The 11736-nt window shown below is 41.8% G+C and overlaps 1 protein-coding gene across 2 annotated transcripts in view; it reads right to left on the bottom strand.

Annotated features, from left to right (window-relative positions):
* Window positions 1-360: 360 nt before the first annotated feature.
* NPHP1 (nephrocystin 1) overlaps window positions 361-11736 on the bottom strand; it is a 49126-nt gene continuing 37750 nt past the window's right edge. The window contains exons 17-21 of one of the 2 annotated variants that reach the window (XM_074988428.1): window positions 10718-10830; window positions 5066-5139; window positions 3996-4045; window positions 2011-2055; window positions 733-867 (exon numbers count right to left, since the gene is read on the bottom strand). In XM_074988428.1, coding sequence (XP_074844529.1) covers window positions 2025-2055; window positions 3996-4045; window positions 5066-5139; window positions 10718-10830 — 268 coding nt within the window. In that variant the 3' untranslated portion in view covers window positions 733-867; window positions 2011-2024. Of the gene's footprint in view, window positions 868-2010; window positions 2056-3995; window positions 4046-5065; window positions 5140-10717; window positions 10831-11736 lie in introns of both variants that reach the window. The other variant, XM_074988429.1, reaches the window with a different exon arrangement.

The following is an 11736-nucleotide window of genomic DNA, read 5'->3' as shown; positions in this document are numbered from 1 at the left end:
TTGTGAGGCACTGTGCAAGCACAGAACAGAAAGACTTGACCATCCAAGTTAAGAGATAACTGATGCTTATAGAGAGATTCTTGGAAGGAGTATAAGGAATTAATGAGACAATATTAGTCTCAGCATGACATGCTGCTGTCTCAGAACACCAGCAGCCTGAGGCACCACAGCAAAGCAGCAAGGAGGATTATAAAGTATTTTTGGGGGCGTTTACAGAGAACTTCTCATAACACTCAGCTCCACAAAGCAGGAAGAGCAATGGGTTCCACTGCTAGCTGTGCTCATGTAAAAATGAGAACAGAATTTTTTTTTAAAAATGTACATAAGGAGATAAAGTATTTGTTATAAACCATGAGTATATGCTGTATAACAAAGGAAGTTTATTACATGTTCAAATATTGTGATGTACAATAAAATTTACTCACCAAATATGCTTTGGACAAACCATAATATAATAATATTATGGTAATATAAGCCTTTCTCATTTTGACAGCCTCCTGAGGCCCCTTCCAGCTCTAGGATGCTACGATCGGACGATTAGTTATGTTTTTAATTTATGTGCAATAGTGTAAGTGCCTTAAAGGGCACTCAAACTGAGGCACTGCTGTTCCTTGCCTGTCCCAAGAAGTCATATGTGATCTCTGAAATATCAAAAGCTTTGTGAACAGTTTCTGAGGAGAGCAGAGAGTAAAGCGCCCCCTCTTTCTCTTGGTTTTGCTTCAGGAAGTCAGCAATCACTTTCCAGCGTGAGGCTTCCGACTCCTCGTCTGCCCACTTGTGCTGAGGGAGGGAAGTGGAGTGGAGAAGAGGGAGGACAGTGTCATGGTACACCAGGAAAAACACAGACTTCAGAAATTCTTGGTCTCTCTAAAAATAAGAAAATAAAATTGTTCAGAAAGGCCCCAGTGTAAGCCTGGGAGGTCTGACAGCATTTTTAAAGATTCATGTGTACAAACCTAAAATGAGAAGATACAGTAATTCTACTGAAGGTTGTTTCCAGGAACATCTTTAGCTATTGAGTTAGTGTCTGCCCTGTGCCTGCTCATTCCTTGGGGCTCCCAGGAGTGCTGGGGGCTGCTGTGGCCCAGGGCATGGGGATGGCAGGTGGCTGCTGTCTCCGTCCTGGCTCCCTGGGGTTTGGAGGAGCCAGGAGTAGCCGCCCCTCCCCGCATAGCTCTCTGTACCATATTTGGGAAAGGGAGATATGGTCGCCCTACACAGGCCGGTTCCTTTGTGAAAGAAGGTTAACTAAAAATAAACTAACATGAAACTGTTAAGTCTCAGGGGAAAACTGTGTGTGTGCTTTACTGCTCCTTTAAGATCTACCATATGAAAACAGTTTTAAAACCTCTTTTCTTTCCCCCTAGAAAAATGTTTTTTTTCTGTCTATGTTAGAAAGAGACATATCAGGGATTTCCAGTCTTGTCTTTGCTGGAGGGCAGATTATTTATTATGGGGAAAACGGATGCAATCTTTTTAAAGTATATCAAGGGCCTAATCCAAATCCATTTATATCAATCACCTTTGGTTCAGGCCCCAACAAAACTACAAACTTACCTTTTTATTCGTAGAAGTTCAACTTTAAAAGCATGTGGCCTACAGCTAATAACACATGTATGTTCAGTGTTATTTGTTTATAAAATAAAATAGCTTGTCATCTTACAGTGACCAAAACCACTAGGGGATATTTACACTTATGGACTATGAGCGCTGCAAAGCAACCCATGATGATCCTATATTAACACTGAGGCAAGCTGGCTAATATTACAAGATAACATTGCATCCTTTTTTGTTGGTATGATAGTATAAAACAAGTATGGATTTAAAAAGATAGGAAGAACTGACTTATAGTAGTTAATTCTTCTAAATGCCTTTATGTTAATGACAGAGATCAGTTTAGAGGCAGTAAGTACTATGTTAGCGACAGAAATTATTCCAGCTAGTTAGAGTACTGGTAGCAATACCTTTGGCTTGGATTAGATTTATTTCACAGAGAAAATCTGTTATTACCTTTTCTGAACGCTTCAATGTGCTTTCCTTTTCGGCCCAAGCGCTCTAAAATAATAGAACACAAAGCTTGACATCAGACTGTGTTTGGGAGACTCTGAAGATGCACATAAGGACATTTTCTGAGTTGTAAAAGGCTTTTTTTTTTTTTTTTGGCTTTCATTCAACCTAGGTGATACTTGGAATATTACCCTCAGATATCAAAGAGCAGATAAGGTCACAAAGCAGAATGCAGAGCTTTCTGGCATAAAACTGGAATCTGTCCTCTTCTCATCCATCTTTCTTGTCACTGCCAGACAGTCTACAGAAAAAGCACATATAGCAGGACAGGACTTGGGCCGGACAGATGAAAGGAAAATGGCAGTAAACAGAGAGACCAAAAGGAAAAGAAAAGTTGTTCCTGGAACTTTTAAGTACTTCTGGGAGACAAGAGTGTGTCTCCCCATACAATACTCCAGTATTTTTTTCATCAACGGTGAGATGCTATGGACCCAAAGAGGACCAGAAGGATTCAAAGACTAAATAGAGATGGTTTCCATGTCTCTTGTATCAGGATGGTGCATAATTATGGTCATTTCCAGGAGCAGTAATAATCTGCAGGGAGTTTTGATGAAGTCAGCTCAGTCTATCAACAAAATCAAGGTAATTTCATCAGAGGAATTTTTGCCAAAAACTATGGCGTTTCAATGGCAAATGAATTTTACAGGAGTTTATTTTTTGTCTAGTTTCACACGTATACTTGGCTTTCCATAGGTTTACCTACATCTACCTCACAGAACTGGAAGGAAGCTTCAGAGGTCATCAAGTCCAGTCCCTTCCACTCACAACAGGACCTATCACCAACCACACAAACAGATTTTTTTTTAAAAATCTATTTGCCCCATATCCCTAAATGGCCCCCTCATGGGCTAAACTCACAACCCTGGGTTCAGCAGCAGGCCAATGCTCAAACCCTGAGCCATCCCTGGACCACACTGTACAGGAAGCCCTAGAAGTTGGCCCTAACTAGTTAGGCCCCCAATTAAAAATGATCTGAGCTAAACTGATTTTTAGAAAACAATTCTAATACAATTTTGCCTTCTTCAGGCTGGGTCACCAAATAGTTTTATAACATTTAATCTGGAATCTTTAACCTGGAGTAAGGCAAGGACAGGGAGAAAAACAAAAAGATTCAAAATAATTTTTAAAAAAATAATATTTAAAAAGAGTAACAGAATAATCAGGAATTTTCAAATTTTTAATTTGCAGCATCATTTTTGAGGAACATCAACTATGTGGCTGAACAGTAAAAATTTCTGCCAAGAAGATTAGCAATAAACTTGCTTAAAACCACTTTGAGATGATTAGGGCTGTTCACATCTCAGAGTGACTACTACTACTACTACTACTACAACAGTCTGCCTGCAGACTCAGGAAGACATCAGTGCATTCATTTATATCTGAAAGGTCATATCCACTACTACACAGATTTCAGTTTTTTTAAACTGAAACTCTACATTTTGCAAATTGCACTGGAATGCCAAATACTTCATGATTCCACAAAAATCTGCATTTTGCTTGGTGATCTTGTCCACTTCACTGACAGAAGAACATTTAGCACTGGCTGAATTTAATCGGTTAATAAGTTGCAAAAAGCAGCAAGTACGAAAAAAATGTAAAATGCCTTCTTTTAAACTGTACTATTTAAATTCATTTGCTGATAATAATACATAGTACAATATAATAATTTTATCACTGGTGATTTTATATAGTTTGTATTCTTTATATTCCATATTGCAATGGCATTTTGGGGCAACGATTTCACCATGACAAATATAGCTGTTACCATCAGGTACCAGGCTTGGACAAAGTGTCAAAGTGCTATTTTTTTAACAGTATTGCTCAGTTACAACTTTATAAATTGCATCTTCACTCAGTACCAGACCAACATTTACTTCAAAGACACTATAGGTAGAACTACTTGCAGTGTTCCACATCTCAGAAATCACCTCTTCATGATGCTCAGCGATACTTGAGCATAACCTGAAGCTTGCAGAATCTATAAGCCCAAATGCAGAGGCTGTATTAATCAGAACAATGGTTATATATAAACATGGGAGGGCGCTAATACTGGCCTGAGGGCTGGATCCAGTTCTCCCGAGAAAGCCCCAGACAAGTCACTGACTCTGTATTTACCTGCACCTCTACAGCTATGGATTTTTGCAGCTCCCGTTGACCATGGATTGCTATTCCCGACCAATGGGAGCTACAGGAAGCAGTGTCTTGGTCCATGCCACTTCCTGCAGCTCCCATTGGTTGGGAACAGTGATACGTGGACAATGGGAGATGCAATTGCCTTTTCCTGCAGAGGCGCAGGTAAATATAGCAGTGGTGGCCTGCCATGGGCTAAACAACACTATTTTATTGCCTAACCCTGTACTAACAGGAAGTATTGTGTAGAGGGTTTGGCACTAACCAGGAAACTAGGGTTCAATTCCCTGCTGTATCACAAAGTTCCCAGCGGACAGATTTGTAAAGGTCTTTACCTACTGGTCCAAGCAGGTATCTCTACAATTTTTATCTTTAGTTATGCTAGTTCCCATCTGTGTAATGAAACTTAGAGCACTGCCCCACTTCATATGAATATTGTGAGGATAAATATATTAAAGATTCTGAGGCATGGCTATACTACAACAGTGGGACCTCATAAGTTCCTTAGATACATGGAATAAAAAAATCCACATTTCAACAAGGTTAATTAGAAAATTTAAATAACCAGTTATTTTATGTTAAGTAGTTTATCTCCTCCCACTTCCCAAAAAAAGACTGTCTCCAGACACTATGGGAAGATTTTAAAGTAGTATTTACATATTTTTGTGTCTACCACATTTACTCATTTTTGTTATACTTTAGGAAGGCAATCAGGTACAAGAGGAAAGCTGACTCAACCAATCTGCTTATGCCTTTTTTTTTTTTATACTATTTACAAGACAAAAAAAAAAAAGCAGGGGGGAGGGCAAATCACATGTAATACCTCAAAACCTAGAAGTGTTGTATCAATATACAATGTAGTACATACCCTAAGTGCATCCATAAGATCAGGCTGCTCCAGGAGTTTGGGGAAAGTTGCTAAAATAGAATTACTGATTAAATCTGAAATGGAAAACAAATGTATCCATCAACATTATAATTATCTCAGCACTAAAAATGGATCAGAAGAACTTCAGTGTTTACACTGTTGTACTCTCTCATGAATTTGAATACCCCTGAAGATAATGCAATCTACTGTACTGGTCTATAGAATCCACATTTTGAAGGCAAAACATTCAAGGTTTAGTAAATATTAAAAATTTAGTGTTATCAAATATATGAGAGAAGTTAAATAACACTGAATAGTTTTTATAGAGTTTAACAGAGATTATAAACTGCCTAATTCAGGAGTATTAGTTCTGTTTCAAATACCAATGACTTTTACATAACTCTGAACAACATCCTTCTTGCTTTGTTTTGCCTACATGGAAAAGGTGTACTGAGATCCAATGGCTGGAAGCTGAAACTAGAAAAATTTAAACTAGATAAAAAAAAAAAATCACTACCTACCTTTCCATAACTGTTGTTGTGTAAGATATATTGCCCATCCCATCCCATGATAGGTGTGCCTATGCGTCATGCACAGTTGGTGGAGAGCATTTTCCCTAAGTGTGGCTTGAAAACCCTCACCACAGGGCACCACTATACAATGGCAGGGAGGTGGGCTTGGAGTCTACCTCAGCTGTGATTGAAGAATAACATGTCCAAAATTGGCATCATCCCTGGACTAATGAGAAACTGCAAAATGAGCAGCAAAAGCGTGAAACAATGATCAGGTTGGTGCCTTATGTTCTGAACAGGATCTTGCACTCTAGACAGATGGGCCAATATTCCTAGGGACGGCATCACATCACAGGTGACTGCATGAAAGCCCGAAATGGTCTAGTGCAGTCCAGGTAGAAAGCTGATGCTCTCCTCACATCCAACAAACCAAGTTTCTGCTCATTTGCGTGTCTATGAGGCCTTCGGACGAACATTGGCAGACACATTTCCTGGATCATGTGGAAATTGGAAACCAACTTTCTAAAGAATTTTGGGTGAGGGAACAGGTAAACTCTCTTTTTATGGATGACTGTGTACGGAAGTACTCAGACTAAGGCTCTCCGTTTGCCCACTCTGCTTACTGAGGGTATTGGAATCAGAGCCACTTTCATAGAGAGGTGGAGTTGGAAGCATGTTACAAGAGCTTCAGAAGGAGGCCCCAGCATGAGGCAGAGGTCCCAGGGCAGAACAGGTTGTTCAACCAGAGGATATAAGTGATGCAACCCCTTTTAGGCATCTGATAATTAAGGGGCTGGGGAAAAAAAAAAAAAAGTCTGTTACCCAGCGGAGGGTGCAATGCTGAAACAGCTGCCAAATATACTTTACTGGTACTAACTGATAGGCCTCAATGTTTCTTTTTGTGTAACAGACAACCACAACTTGATTAATGGAAGTCTACCTTGGAAAGAGACTGCTCTCCTGAGACCAGACAGCTTCCAGTTGGCCAGGTAAGCTCACACTCTGAACATTTTTCAAGTTACTTCTACTGGTGTTAACCATGAAATGTCCATTCTGTCAAATGAACGGCTTGTAGACTGGGTTGGAGAAGATGGCAGTGTCTACACGTGCCCCAAACTTCGAAATGGCCACGCAAATGGCCATTTCGAAGTTTACTAATGAAGCGCTTCATTAGCATGCGGGCTGCTGCGGCGCTTCGAAATTGATGCGCCTTGCGTGGCGCGTCCAGACGGGGCTCCTTTCGAAAGGACCCCACCTACTTCGAAGTCCCCTTATTCCTTATTCTCATGAGCTCATGGGAATAAGGGGACTTCGAAGTAGGCGGCGTCCTTTTGAAAAGAAGCCCCGTCTGGACGCGCCGCGGGGCGGCAAGGCGCATCAATTTCGAAGCACGGCGGCAGCCCGCATGCTAATGAAGCACTGAATATGCATGGCCATTTCAAAGTTTGGGGCACGTATCGACATAGCCAATGGCTGTGGTCCTGAGAAATCACGTCTGAATCTAACAGGAGAGATGAAGGAGACCTCTTCAACAGTGCTAACAGGGTTGGGAACGAATGCTAGTAAGGCCATGCTCGTGCTATTTGTATCAAGTCAGCTTGATCCTAGATTGTCTTGAATAGAACTCCAGACAGTAACAGTACTGGAAGACAGGTATACAGCAGGGAGTTTTGCCATGATAGCAGGAGAGTGTCCATCAAAGATGGATGGCTGTGACTCCTTTATTGCAAGCAGGTCCACTTGGGGAATTACCTGCAGCTGAAAGCTATGTCTGGATGCAGCAACTGCTCATGGTGAGTGGAGAAAGCAGCACTGCACAGGTGACCTGCCAATGTGTTCTGCACTTCTAAGAGGTAAGTCACGCTGAGATCAATGGGACTGGTTATGCAAAACTCCCAGAGCAGAACTACCTCCTGGCACAATTGCAATGTACATACCCATCCCTGTCTGTTTACACAAAACAGTTGCTGTATTTTTTAATATCCTAGGACCAACACAGTTACAACTACACTGCCACCAGCTGTTCTTAGGGACCCTGAGAAACCTCTGGGAGTGGAGAATCACACTTTATCTCTACAGCCTCACCTGGTGATGAGGAAGAAGAAACACGAGGATGCTGAGGCAATGTCTGATTTGCCTCTGCTGCAACAGGAGATGTCTGAGCAATTTCCAGCTGTTTGATACTTGGCATCAGGGAACACTGTGTGCACCACTGAGATCTGTGCACCTTCAAAGAAGCCAAACTGGGATGGGTGAAGAGAGGTCCAAGCAGTGGAAGCGAAACCTCCAGCATCTAGAACCATTCCATGGATGTGCTATCCACTGCCCCTCAGTGGGACTGGTCAGACTTCAACGGACACCATGGCTCAGATGGAGAACAAGTGGCCTGTCTGAAATGGGACATGAAAGCTCCCACTTCGGAATGTGATATGGATGACTCTGAGTGCTGTGACAATGGGTAGAACTGAACCCAGGTGGACAGGAGAGAGGTCAAAGCCAGAGATGGCACCACTAAGGATATTTATGGCAGCTTGCCCTTGGAAAATATTGGCCTCCAAGGCACTGGAAGCAGCACTGGTACTTCATGTTCTTCAGGGCTGATGCAGGAATTACAATCACTGGTAGCAGCTGAAACCCTTCTCACACTACTAGGGACATCGGTACTGGAGATGTCTAGACCTCAGGCAGCAGCACAGGCTACTGGTGCTGTATCCTGAGTTTGATGAATAGAAACTTCAGAGGTTGACTTCAGTGGACCTGACACAGGTCAACAAACCCCACTTTACAGGAAAGGAGCACTCCAAAGAACGCTTTCCCTAAGAGCCCCTCACAGGGCCTTGCTTTCAGCAGGATTTGGTACCGCAGGTCTCACGTGGCAAGGTACCAACTCTTTGGGAAAACGGTCTCTCTTCTTTGGCACCAGGGACACTGAACATGGTGCTGAAGACACCTTGGGAAACACAGTAGGTATTGATGATGCCTCTGAACATGGCAGTTCCAATGGCACTGAAGTCTCACTGCTGATTTTTTTAGCACAGCTTAAAGCCCCTATAGAAGTAACACTTGTGACTGACATATGCCTCTCCCACATTTTAACTAACTGGGGTGTAGATTACTGATAAGCATCAGTCTGGCACAGGACTGCCAGGGCATAAACCCTGGGGAGCAAGGCATGGCTCTGGTCCTGAAAAATCAAATTTGGTCCAAAACAGACCTAATAGCTAAAAGCGTAACACTGTCTACCAGTAACTGTATACTAAGAACTATTTCCACTAAGCATGAAATGAGAAACAGAGTATAAAAAAAGAATGAGAGAGATAAATTTGCAAGAGCAAGAGAGGAAGCTCTCCAACTACAGTCACTGGTGACAGAAAGAACTGAGGAATGGCTCTTCCCTCCAATGCTGGCAGATGCTGATGCCTGGTGACAGAGGGAGTTCAATCCACTCCAAGAGTTCTCTGACAATCATGCATGGGGTGGAATGGACATGTGCAATCAGTTGAGGAAGAATAAGGAAGAAACTTTTAATAGTAGGGTACCTGGCCACTGAAACAAATGAATAAGGATGTGGAAGATTCACCATCCTTTCAAGTCTCTAAATCAAGGAGGAAGTCACATCTGATAATCAAAACAGTCTCTTCTGGCCTTAAAAATCTAATAACCTACTAAATGACCTTTATCTTCCGAGTCTCATTTAATAAAATAATGAGAAATTCTCCATGCTAAAATTAAAGAAAGGGTTTAATTTTCAAATGTGTGGAGTTATCTACAAACAACAGATTATGTCACTGAAAGCCTTGATAGGAATTATGACTTTGAGCACTTTTGAAAATTAAACCTCTTTGGATACCTAAGCATGAACTACAAACTCTCTAGGACTACATCTACACTAGCCAAAAACTTCGAAATGGCCATGCAAATGGCCATTTCGAAGTTTACTAATGAAGCGCTGAAATACATATTCAGCGCTTCATTAGCACGCGGGCGGCCGCGGCACTTCAAAATTGACGCGGCTCGCTAGTGCGGCTCGTCCAGACGGGGCTCCAAGGACCCCGCTTACTTCGAAGTCCCCTTATTCCCATGAGCAGATAGGAATAAGGGGACTTTGAAGTAGCCAGGGTCCTTTCGAAAAGGAACCCCATTTGGACGAGACGCGCAACAGCGAGCCACGTCAATTTCGAAGTGCTGCGGCCACCCACATGCTAATGAAGCACTGAATATGTATTTCAGCGCTTCATTAGTAAACTTCGAAATGGCCATTTGCATGGCCTTTTCAAAGTTTTTGGCTAGTGTAGACATGGCTTAGAAGTGGCTGAGGGAGAAGAGGTTTCATTCAGATTCCACTAGAAACTGTAAATGAAACTCCTCCAAACTGAATGGTTAGAATGTCTATATATTCCAGATACTATGCTAAGTTTATCCACGCTCCTGAAAATATGTAGGTAAAACTGTGTATGTTAGCAAGAAACATAAGGCAATTAACACAGTGGGCTTCAGATCTGTTTTAGACTGGACTTAATGACAAAGGATTACAAAACAATATGCTACCACACTAATTACCTAAAATCCATTATATTGTGCAAATCTTTAAACTTCTTTTTAGAAAAGTAAAATATATACTACTTGGCCATTTCTACATGTGGCATGCTAATAAATGGCCTGAAATATGCTAATGAGATGCAGATGCAAATTCCCCATGCCTCATTAGCATAAGGTCACACGATTTGGAGTCCAGAAGTAGTCCTGAAAATTTTTGGGAAGAACGGGCCTGCAGAAGGAGGGCTTCCTTCCAGAAGACCCACCCCCCCCATCCCCCCAGGGGCCGTGCTTCTAAACGGCGTTTTGGAGTCTGGAAGAACATCTTCCGGACTCCGAATCACGCGACCTTATGCTAATGAAGCACGGGGAATTTGCATCCATGCCTCATTAGCATATTTTGGGCCATTTATTAACATGCCACTGTCGAAGTGGCGGCGTGTGTAGAAACATCCATTGACTGCATGTATTGTACTATATTCTGCTAGGACTAACTTCTGGTAATTCTGAAAACATTCTCTTCCTGAAAAAGCAACAAGAAGCATAGCGTACCAACACTCCGTCTCCCATTTGACTCTTTTTTTATCAGAACAACAATTCTTACCAGCACTTTGCATGTTTATTCTGTCCCTGAAGAGTACATCATTGAGAATTTGTCGATAAAATATCAAGAGCTGAATGTAGCACATACTGCCAGTTAATGTTTCTGGTAACAGACTATTAGAAGAGAAATAAAAATTATAGATTAATATTAAAAGCAACTAATGCAATGCATTCCTACAGTTATAGGTGAATAAACATATGAAGTTACAGACTCACAAAGGCATCACTATGAATATTGCTTTATGCATAGCCCATGAGAAGCAGTTCAGTGCCACCAACAAAAAAGCTCTGATTGTTCAGAAGCAGGAAAAAACTGAGAGCCAGTCATTAGTACTGTCAGTTTGATCATACGAATGGAAGGACAGTCATTAAAATGCACATATAATTTCAAGAACAGATATTTTGGAGCATAAGCTTTCATGGGCAAAGACCCGCCTCATCAGATGCATGAGTGGGGTCGTGATTTCAGAGGGGTATTTAAAGAGTGGGGTCCCAGTAAAAGGGAGGGCCAGAGCTGACAAGGTCTATTCAGCAAGGTGGAAATGGCCCAGTATCACCAGTACTTATCGAGAGAGAAAAAACAAATCAGATCAGACAGGGAAATGTGAACCTTTGTCACCGTCTAATGGGGAGACATTAACACCCACAGTAGAGAAGCTGGCTTTGTAAGCTGCGATCCACTCCCAGTCTCTGTTTAATCCATGGTTACTGGAGTCAAATTTGCAAATAAATTGCAGCTCAGAGATTTCTCTCTCCATTTGATTTTTGACATTTTTTTGTTTCAGAACTGCCACCCTTAAATCTGCCACTGAGTGTCCAGGGAGATTGAAATGCTCTCCCACAGGCTTCTGTACATTACCGTTCCTGATATCTGATTTCTGTCCATTTATTCTTTTACGGAGAGACTGTCCAGTTTGGCCAATGAAAATTGCAGTGAGGCATTGCTGGCACATGATGGCATATATTGTATTAGTAGATGTGCAGGTAAGGAGCCCTGACGGTATAGCTGATGTTAGGTCC

The sequence above is a fragment of the Carettochelys insculpta genome, chromosome 3, assembly GCF_033958435.1.
Source record: "Carettochelys insculpta isolate YL-2023 chromosome 3, ASM3395843v1, whole genome shotgun sequence".
Taxonomy (NCBI): domain Eukaryota; kingdom Metazoa; phylum Chordata; order Testudines; family Carettochelyidae; genus Carettochelys; species Carettochelys insculpta.
Note: the sequence above shows the minus strand (reverse complement) of the source record. Positions and strands in the feature narration are given on the sequence as shown.